The sequence below is a fragment of the Gekko japonicus genome, unplaced genomic scaffold (assembly GCF_001447785.1).
Source record: "Gekko japonicus isolate JY-2015 unplaced genomic scaffold, Gekko_japonicus_V1.1 scaffold1007, whole genome shotgun sequence".
Taxonomy (NCBI): domain Eukaryota; kingdom Metazoa; phylum Chordata; class Lepidosauria; order Squamata; family Gekkonidae; genus Gekko; species Gekko japonicus.
Genome location: NW_015177038.1, coordinates 82,724 through 93,622, shown reverse-complemented (window position 1 = coordinate 93,622; position 10,899 = coordinate 82,724). Strand labels below are relative to the sequence as shown.

The 10,899-nt window shown below is 46.1% G+C and overlaps 1 protein-coding gene across 1 annotated transcript in view; it reads left to right on the top strand.

Moving 5' to 3' along the window:
• Positions 1-806: 806 nt before the first annotated feature.
• The window catches only part of LOC107124498 (tripartite motif-containing protein 7-like), a 12,595-nt gene continuing 2,502 nt past the window's right edge, over positions 807-10,899 (top strand). The window contains exons 1-5 of the mRNA XM_015427978.1: positions 807-1,118; positions 2,446-2,541; positions 5,041-5,271; positions 7,509-7,531; positions 10,416-10,528. Coding sequence (XP_015283464.1) covers positions 807-1,118; positions 2,446-2,541; positions 5,041-5,271; positions 7,509-7,531; positions 10,416-10,528 — 775 coding nt within the window. The remainder of the gene's footprint in view (positions 1,119-2,445; positions 2,542-5,040; positions 5,272-7,508; positions 7,532-10,415; positions 10,529-10,899) is intronic.

Sequence of the window (10,899 nt, the reverse complement as noted above, 5' to 3'; positions counted from 1 at the left end):
TTACTGTATAGATTGTCACTTCTATACTGTTAGAAATGAAGTACTATCCACTCATGCAGTTTACAGTTTGTGTTAAATGTTATATTTTCAAAAAAATATCAAGTATTTTTTTTTTTAAAAAAACGTATTTGGAGGGCGGACTACAGGGAAATAAAACTTTGCCGCAACTTGTCCCTTAATAACGATTACTCAGAAGTAAGTCCTATTGCATTCACATTCAAGTGAAGTGTGCGCAGGCGTGGTCCCTTGGCAGCCCCATCCTAACGGTGTCTACTCGGAAGTAGAGCTGAAGCCGCGCAGCCAGTTCGAATCCCCCTTACCCGTTTATGCCAAATAAGCCCCACGTTGATTAGCGGGGCTGACTTTTGAGGCGTGGGGGCGGGGGTGCCAGCTGACCGGAAGAAACCCTCCCTCCCCCCATTACGGGGAATGGATTGCCCTCGCGCGGTTTAGAGCTGCAACAACGAAGCTTTCGGAGTTCGACAGGATCGCCTGCGAATGCTTGTACAGGAGCCGCCTGTTGAAGAAAGCTGCTTTTTAAAAAACAGGAAAAAAACGAGTTGGCCACCCAACCCAAGCGGGCGGGTAGACCCCTTTTGCATTGCAGCCAATCAGAAAATAAGAGAACAAAAACATTTGCCGTCGTTTCCTGTTCCAGGCTGAATGTAGGAAAGCGAAACTTTCACTTCTGAGGGGAAGGGTGTGTGTTGAGAGCTTCGGCTAGCGGTTTCTGGAGGCTTGTAGAAGGCTGGCGTCGGCAGATAGGGGGGTGCGCTGACGTTTACCCAGGTTGTGCTGCTCGGAATATGGGGGAGTCGAAGGAAGACCTGGCCTGCTGCCTCCAGTGGGGGGCAGAAGGTTACCCAGAGAGGAGGAGGAGGAGGAGCAGCAGCAGCGGGGCGACCAGTGAGAGGAAAAGGACCCCGCTGGTGCGATGGCTAAGTCTTCAGGCCCTCTTCCCCGGGCCGGCGGTGAGGATGATGTGTGAGAAACACCAAGAGCCTCGCAAAGTCTTCTGCAAGGAGGATCGTGCCCTCCTCTGCCTGGTCTGTGACAAATCCAGGCAGCACAGAACTCACACGGTGCTTCCCGTGGAGGAGGCAGCCCAGGAATACAAGGTGGGAAGAGAGACGCTTTCGCTGGCAAAACACACGAAAGAGCAGTTAAAGTTTCAGAGGGGAGAGAGCCGAGTCCACCCCCCCCCCCAGCATGAAGCTCGCAGGTTGACCTTAAGTCTGTCACCAGCCTACCTCGCAGGGTTATAGTGAGGATAAAACAGAGGAAGAGAGACTCATGGGTGCCACCCTGAGCTTCGAGGAAAAGGGGGGTGGATAGTTTTAAAAGGCTGGGCTTGATTGTTTTGAGATGCTTTCTGGTAGTTTGAGGACCAAGCTTCGTGTTACTTGGAAGATTTCACAGAATCACAGAAAACGAGGTATTACCAGTAAATTCTAGCTATGCGGATTGGATACATTTATGAGAATTTTTTATGGCTCGAGCACTCTCACAAAATACTTTTAAGGTCCTAAAATATATCTGGATTTATTATACGTTTTATTATACGTTACTACTCTAGTAGAACAAGTGGAAAATATCAATAAAGTGACAAGGTCACGGTAATAAGATGCTCCTGCTGACAAGTTAATAGATGGCATTGTGTTAAATGAATTTGCACTTACAGTCTGTATTATTGTTTAAACAGTAATCTTGTTTATGTATATTTGACTTATCTTCTAATAAAATCATTTATTAAAAAAAATAGAATCATAAAGTTGGAAGGGACCTCCAGGGTCAACTAGTCCAACCCCCTGCACAATGCAGGAAATTCACAAATACCTCCCCACCCCCAGTGACCGCTGTTCCACACCCAGAAGATGACCAATCACCACCCCCAACAAGCTCCAGATCTCCAGTCAAACTGTTCTGTGACTTGATCTACTGCTGTTCTTTTTCCCTGGCCCTCAATTGCCCTGCCCTCAGCCAGCTCTGCCTCAGGAGGAAGGTTCTGTATCTCTTACCTCCAATACAGAGCAAACAGTGTGTGTGTGTGTTTGATTTAGGTTAAATAAATGTCACATACATGTCACAAGAAGAAAAGGCTCAAACTCCATCCCCTTCTCTGGGACACTGCCCTGATCAAATTTGGTGTCTGCTGTTGCTACTTTAAAGTTAAGAAATATGTTAGGGGATCTCCATCATGGATCTCCCATATAACTGGGCCTCACTATAGGTACCATTCTGCAGAGATTATGCTTTGTGTACTCTGGCCTTCTCTACCCTACAAGGAACTGGGTCGTAAGGACCAGCTGGGATGGTATGCTCCAGATCAATTATTATAGCTCAAAGATCCTGTGCTAGATGGTATAGCCCCCATTGATTTAGCCCTACAGGCTACTGTGGAAGCTTCCTTCAGTGATTATCAAATGTATTGTTCTCTTTGTGCAGAATGAAATCCATGTGTGCCTACAGACTCTGAAAACAGAAAGACAGGCTGCCGAAAACTGTAAAGTGACGCTACAGAAATGTACTGCAAAGTATTTGGTATGTATTTCTTGCGCACATCTGGTATGTTATGAGTCACAAGTCGTTCCAGGGTGAATGGGAAGAGAACCTCATTTTCCCCCAAAAGGGTAATGTGTGAATTGTTGTTACACTCATAGCTGGGGCAGGGAAGAGGACATTTGGTGGAAACGGCTGCCAGGTTGTAGCCAGCTTATGCTGCCCTCATAGGGTTTTCAAGGCAAGAGATGAGCAGAGGTGGGTTGCCGTTGCCTGCCTCTGCGTAGCAACCCTGGACTTCCTTGGTGGTCATCCATCCAACTACTAACCAGGGCTGACCCTCCCTAGCTTGTGAGATCTGAGGAGATCGGGCTAGCCTGGAATACTCTCAAAAGGATATGAGCTACAACATATTTAATGTGAAAGGGCTGAATGATCTATGTGCAGGGATCAAGGCAACATAAGTGATGAACATATGAAGCTGCCTTAGACTGAATCAGAATCAAAGTCAGTATTTGAGTAGACAATAGACTGCTGTCCAAATTCTCAGGCAGAGGTCTTACGTATCACCTAATGCCAGATCCTTTACCCAAAGATGCCAGGGTTGCCAAGCAAATGCTGTACCACTAAACCACATCCGCTGTGGGCAATTTGTCCTTCATATCTCTAGCTGTGGATGCAACCTGCCTGGCCATTTAATAAGAAGCTATAAAACAGCAGCTCTAGTATTAAGGCAGGATGTCTCTGTGCTCACATGCCACCAGTTGTCTTACAGTGACTGAAGTATCGGCTTGACCATTCCCCTGCTCTGCGATGGAACATCCCATATACCTAAAAAGCACCTCTGACCAATGTCTATCATCCTACCTTTGCCTTAGAAATCTCAAAATATTGAGATATTAAGATTAAACCCTTCCTTGGCAGCCTCCTCTTTTTCTCACTGCTCCTAGAGGGTTCTCTCTGATGTCTCTGTAAACTTTCTGTAGCTTAAAACAATTCTTGCAGACACAAGGAATTTTTTTATCATTGTCCCTGCCACAGTCGTAGATCTTTTAAAATGCTAGAAAATGCATTGCTCATCAAACCACCTTTAGACTCTACTCTAGAAGCCAGTGCAGTTCAGCAGTTAGATTGGGACCAGAGAGATCTGGGTTCAAATCCCTGCTCAGACCTAAACCTGGGAGAACCTACCTCACAGAGCTGTTGTGACCATAAAAGGAAGTGAGAATTATGCCCCCTTCTCCGAGTTCCTTGGTAGAAGGGTGGGATAAAAAAGATACTTCACCTAATGGTTATACTACAAATTAATGTTGGTGTAACTGGCGTGACTTAATTCAAAGAATCCTGGGGTAATAGAGTGGTAAGAGTGCTAAAAATTCAACATAGTTTAGTGGTTGGAGTGTCCAAGTTAGGCTCTGGGAGACCTAGGTTTCATTCCCCACTCTACCATGGAAGCTCAGTGGGTGACCTTGGCCCAGTCATGTACTGTCAGCCTACCTTACCTCACAGGGTTGTTGTGAGGATAAAGTGGAGGAGAGGGGAATGATGTAAGCTGCTTTTGGTCCCCATCGTGGTGGGAGGTGCGGTATAAATGAAGTAAATAAATAAAATTCTGGTAGAGATCCCTAGCCACCCTTGTCTGCAGTACAACTTCCAAAGTTCCTTGGGAAACAGGAAAAAAATGGTAAACCAATGTCTGTACTCTAGACTCTTTTTGTCTTTCAGGCTGAAGAGTTCTTGAAACTTGCTATTAAATACTGTAATATTTGTATAAGGTAAAGATAAAGGTTCCCTTGCTCGAAAGCCAGTCGAATCCGACTCTAGGGTTGCGGTGCTCATCTCCGTTTCAAAGCCGAAGAGCCAGCGCTGTCCAAAGACGTTTCCGTGGTCATGTGGCCGGCATGACTAAACACCAAGGCGCACGGAACGCTGTTACCTTCCCACCGAAGTGGTACCTATTTATCTACTTGTAATTTCTTGCTTTCAAACTGCTAGGTTGGCAGGAGCTGGAACTAGAGACGGGAGCTCACTCCGTCATGCGGCAATTTGGGTCTCGAACTGCTGAACTACCGACCTTCCACAGCCTGCAGTTCAGCGTCTTAACCACTTGAGCCACCGCAGCTCCTAATATTTGTATATACACACACAATTGTGTTATTAATAACATGCAGATTGTGCTTCTGTTTACCTTTTTTGTTTTGCTTTCCAAAAATCAACAATATTCCTGCTACCCCTCATGCCATTCAGGTGGCTTTTTAAAGTTTCTTTTTTAATCAGTAATTGACATATAAATATTGCGCTGTATCAGGATGTCAATTACCATTCTTTAAAAAATGCCACCTCCTCCTCCTGGTGAATAGGGGATTGTTGCTATGGCAACTGGGGCAGAGAAAATGCTGGAAACCCACCATGGGGAAGCTCTGTTGCCACTGTGCTGCATTGTCAGCCGTAGTGACAACAGGGAACAAAAGCGTCCCCATTTTACAGATCTCTTTTGACCTGCTCTTTCCTCCCTCATCTTTCTTCATTATTTGATTCCAGGAAGAGATAAAGATTGAAAGACAGAAAATTTTACGGGAGTTCCAGAAACTCCACCTGTTTCTTGTGAAGCAGGAGAGTCTTCTCCTGGCTCAGCTGGGAGAACTAGAGAAGGAGGTGGAGGAGGCACAGAAGGAAAATGATGCCAGACTCCGTCACACTGTCTCCCGTCTTGGTGACTTTATTGGGGATTTGGAGGAGGATTGCCGGCGGCCTGCCAGTGAATTTCTGCAGGTGAGGATTTACGGGTCATCTTCAATGCTCCCTCTAAGCTGTGGAGTCTTGTTGTGACTCGCAAAAATGCTACTTTGTGAGCTACTGGCATTAAAGTTGTGAGCGAGCGATTTGGCTACTGCATGAATTAGTTTGCTCTGGAGCCATCCCTTCCTGAGCTAAGGCAAAAATGTGTGAGCTGGAGGCTAAAAAGCAGTGAGCCAGCTCACACTAACTCAGCTTAGAGGGAACACTGGTCATCTTCAAAGTTTCTTTCCTTAGCAATACCTTTTAATTGTGGTTGTTATTATTGTAGCCAATGGTTTGTCATTGTCAAAGGTATCATGCGTGACTTCCTACTAGGGTTGCCAGCATCGGGGGGGGGCTGGAGATCTCCCAGAATTAGAACTGATCTCCAGTTCCCCTGGAGAAAATGGCTGCTTTGGAGACATTAAAGTTGGTGAAGGCAGGAACATTTATATGTTCCAGTTTCCTTCCTTATCCACTGGGAATCCCATCTTCTAGGAGCTATTTTCCTCGGGCTTGATAGGAATGGGTGATGGGTCCCATTTCCCTAACTCAGGATCCTTCTTGATCCTCTCACAGTCTGCTTCACTCTCCCAGGGTTAAGTCCCAACTCCTAACTCTCAGCTGAAGAATTCCATTTGAATCCCTTGTCACTCAGGGTTCTCAGACCAGGTTACAGCACCAACCATTTACTGTCCATCACACATGCATTCACGATATGGGGAAAAAGTAAAGTTAAGGGGACCAAGAACATACATGTTGCTGCCTTATGCTGATTGGTCTATTTAGGTCATGACTGTCTACTCTGATTGGCTGTGGCTGTCCGAGGCAGGCTGAGGTCTTTTACGTCACCGCCTACCTTGTCCTTTAAACTGGAAATGCTGGATACTGAATCTGGGACCCCCTTCATGCAGAGCAGATGCCCCACCCCAATATACGTTGCCCTAGTCAGATGCGTACTAAATATGCTCCAGGAATAGGGTTCCCTCTCTCTAGGTGGGGTGTAGATTTCTCCTGAAATCTCCAGATTATAGAGATCAGTTCCCTAGGAGAAAACAGTAGGTTTGGAGGGGTGGGGGGCTGTGTGGAATCACATCCCTGTTGAGCTTCCTCCCCAGAATCCACCCTTTCCAAGTCCTTTTCCAAATGTCCAGGAATTTCTCAACCCACACCTGGTAACCTTATCCAGCAAGCATCGAACGTTGAGAGCTGGTGACAGATGGGAAAGGGTGAGGGGTCGTGGAGGCATAAATATGCCTGCTCAAGTCCTGCCTTGGACACTAAACAAAATCCTGGAGGTAGAGAATGGGTTGTCAGGTCCCCCCTGGTCACTGACAGGGGATGAGGGGGTAGGGATGCCAGATTTGGGTTGGGGAAACTCCTGGAGATTTGGGGGTGGAGCCTGGGGAGGACAGGGACCTCAGTGGGATACAATGCCACAAAGTCCATCCTCCAAAGCATCCCTTTTCTCCGGGGGAGCTGATCTCTGTAGTCTAGAAATGAGCTGTAATTCCAGGGGATCCCCAGGTCCCATCTGGAGGCTGGCATCTGTACCAGAGATTTAGGGGCAAAGGGGATTTCCAAATTGTCCCCACCCTACTGCGATTTATCACAGAACACCAGCAGTTTCCCTCTGACTGACGCTCAACCATAAAAATGTTTGCTGTCAGTACAGCAATGAATGGGGGCAGCCCACAGTCAAGACAGAAGTTCTGCATGCTCAAGTAAGCAGAAAAATAGAGCTATGATTTTTTTTGCCAGGTCCCATCTGGAGGCTGGCATCCATACCAGAGATTTATTTAAAAAAGCAGCAGCCCTCTTTTAAAAAGGCATTGTGAGATGCTTCTAGCTGTTTGGGAGACACAGAATGTTCAGAGTCAGTTAAATGTGGAGAGAATGAGAGGGGACGGGTCATTGGGCTGCTCACGTGCATCATGGGCCATTTGTGAACATTGGTGTCTCAAGGAATTCAGTGGATACTCTTGGAGAAGCTGCAGTATTTTTATGAACAAAGATGTTCTAGCAACTCTGTTCCTTTGGGGGAAGGAACCCCTTTAAACCCTTTAAGAAGTTAGTGTAATCATCTTAGATAAAGCTGTGTGTTGCAAAGGGACTTCCCAGAGAAGCACAAAACCCCGAGGAGTCTTGAAGACATGTATCCATAAGTATTATTGCATAGTCACTTTTACATTCATAATGTAATCCAAGTTTTTCTCTTTTCATCTCCCTAGGATATCAACAAATCCTTAAGCCGGTAGGCATTTTCATATTCTTCATTGACTGCAAAGTGTGTACTAGGCAAAAAAAACCTCCTCCAGTTTGCCCTTCTGCCACAGACCCCAAATGAATTGAATACAGATAAGTTACCTTTGACCCAGTCCAACAAAGGAAGAGTGGGAGCAGCTCTGAAGAGTGAAGGGCATTCTTCTGGCAGAACTCTTGCCATTGGAAAAGGGTTGAGGACTGATCACTGGAAGAGACGAATCCTCAGTGCTCTTTTTAAGGCTTGCTTTAGACAGCCAGATCCATGGTGACATCTTTCACATGGCAGATACAGGGATCAAACCTCAGAATGATTTTGTATGTGAGCAGAGTTGACTTGCAGGCACAAAAGGTTCTCACAGCTCACCTGAGATGTTTGCTGTTCCCATCAGGCCAGAAGGGTCGTGCATTTCTGAGAGTCCGTGTGGTGTGGTGGTTAGACCATCAGACTAGGATGTGGGAGACTTGGGTCTGAACCCCTCCTCTGCCATGGAAACTTGCTGGGTAACTTTGGGCCAGTCGCACCCTCTCAGCCTAACCCCATCTTGGTTCTTGCAAGGATAAAATCACGGAAGGGAAAACCATGTAAGCCACACGGGGTTCCCACTGGGTTATAAATGAAGTAAATTAAATAAATAAGCAGATTTCTGCTGGACTGTATGGACACACACTTACACAAATGGTTCCCGAGCATGCACGGGACATTTTTGGTGATGCTGGCTGTGTGTACTTCCACAGACCCACTTCTCACCATGTGAAAGTTACTGATGCTTGAATGTTTGAAATTAGGCTTAATTTCACTGAAGTTAATGGTGCAGCAAGATATATATATATTCATTCATTCATTCATTCATTCATTCAATTTATACCCCGCCCTCCCCGCCGAGGCAGGCTCATGGCGGCTTACATGGAGGATAAAACACATAAATAACAATTGTAACAGTCATAAAACCAACTAAAACAATCCAATAGATAAAACAGTTCAATATCATAAAGTGCTAGCAGGTCTCTACTAAATCTATTGCTTCAGGTGGCGGTGTTCTGATGTCTGTCTTAATCGTCAGTTCATAGATCTTATCTAAGTGTATGCAGCAGGCACAGGCTGTGGTTGGCAGAAACCAGAGAACAGGACTCTGTGCCTTCCAGTTGTTATTGGTGGTGGCTCCTTAACTGAAGGCCTGGTGGAAGAGCTCCATCTTGCAGGCCCTACGGAACTGTAAAAGGTCCTGTAGGGCCCTGATCTCTTCAGGGAGCTTGTTCCACAAGTATGGAGCCGCCACCGAAAAGGCCTTGGTCCTGGTTATGGCCAGCCTGCCATCTTTAGGGCCCAGGAGGGTCAGTCGATTTTGGGACCCTGACCGCAGTGCTCTCTGGGGAACATATGGGGGAAAGGTAGTCAATCAGATATGTCAGACCCTGACCATACAGGGCTTTAAAGTAAGAACCAGCCAGGTAGATGCTGCTTGCCACACAAGTTACCTGTGTTTCCCTTATGCCTCTTACTAGGCTTCTGGTACTCTTCTTGGGTGTGTCAAAAGTTCCTGTCCCAACCCAGGGTAAGGCTTTTCGGTTACAAAGGGGTTGCAGGAAAACAAAGTTACAATATACCAGAGAGAGATTAAATCTCACCCTAGTCTTGGTAGGTGCCACCAAGTCCTTTCAGTCTGTTCCAACACCCCAGGAGGAAAAGGACAAATCTCCCGGCATCTCAGGGAATTAACAAGAAAACTCAGCCCTGCAGAGTGGGACTGCAGACTGAATTTCCAAACACAAAACAGTTAGCTGGTAGGTGGTCAAAAGACAAGGCTCTGGAAAAAGTCTTTGAGGTCAATGAAGGCAAAAACCACAACAATAAAAATATAGTTATTTATTTAAAGTGCAAAAATATTCAAATAAGACAAGACTATGAAGGAGTAAAATAATTAAATCTAAGCTTACCCAGCATAGCTAAAGCATAGAGTCAAGGTTCCAGCTACCGTTATGGTTCAGCACAGGCAGTTAGTTTGGTCAAGGCATAGCCCTTCCAAGCAGCAGTCAAGATGGATACCGGTCAGGGAGCTGTAAAACCATTGATGTGCTTCAGTACCAAGTGGTCACAAAGAAGAAGAAGAAGAACAAGGAGGAGGAGATTGGATTTATACCCCGCCCTTCACTCGGAGTCTCAGAGCGGTTTACAAACTCCTTCTCCCCTCCCCAACAGACACCCTGTGAGGCAGGTGGGGCTGAGAGAGCTCTTTCTAGAACTGCCCTTTCAAGGACAGCTCTGACAGAACTATGGCTTGCCCAAGGTCATCCAGTAGCTGCAAGTGGAGGAGTGGAGAATCAAACCCAGTTCACCCAGATTAGAGTCCTCACACTTAACCACTACACCACACTGTCCCACCACATAGCAAAGGCTAACTAGATTTATGGAGAGGGTCTCTGATTGACCTTAGTCCTGCTAGGCCAATCAGATACTAAAGAGATGATGTAACTCTCTGTAGGTTGCTAGGCACATGCTGTCCAAAGAATGGACTAAAGGGGTAGAGAAACAAAACCATACTGCAGCTAGGTCCCACCCGTTCCCACACTGGTGCCCCATAACTTCAGTTGCCTGGAATGTGCTCATTGGAAGGAGCAAGAGCGAAGCGGTATTCCCTAGTACTTCAGCTGCAAACAGTTTAGCTGGCAAGGTCACTGTGTTCTAAATGTCTCTAACCATCTCTGGGACGATTCCTACTTGTCTCTCTGCAGCCTGGACCAAAGATTTTATTTCTCAGAGCAAAGCAAGGAACCATTTTTTCTTTACAGGGTGCCCGGCCTCACATTTCAGGAAATCAGAGGCAAAGCAAACGCTTTTCATCACTAATTGACCTGAAGGGTTCCTTCTCGCCTAGGTGTGAAAAGGGGACCTGCTGTCAGCGCTTGGAGAGGTTCCCTAATCTGGAGAAGCTCAACACAGTCTCTCAGAAAACTATGGCTCTAATGGAAAGCATACAGAAATTCAAAGGTAGGACTAGTAAAGCATACAGAAACCCAAAGGTATGGAGTAGGCCTAGTAAAGCACACTCCTATGACTACCGGAGAAGCAATGTTCCTGTCAGGTCAGTACTTAAATCAAAGTAAGCATAAAACCCAGTGGCTCTTGGTAGGGGCTGGGTGGGGTGAGGAACAGGGCAATTCCCAGCCTGCAAGTATTGATTACTGCACAGTGTGTTTTTACACTAATATTGTGAAAACAGAGTTGTTGAAAAAGTGTAGTGGACTCGCCGCTGTCTCTGTGAATGTCTATCACCCATACATTTGCAGCGGCAATTAATGGAATTTGTTTTTAGCAAAATGGCATAATATCATCCTTTCGCTCTTCTTCAGAAACACTGA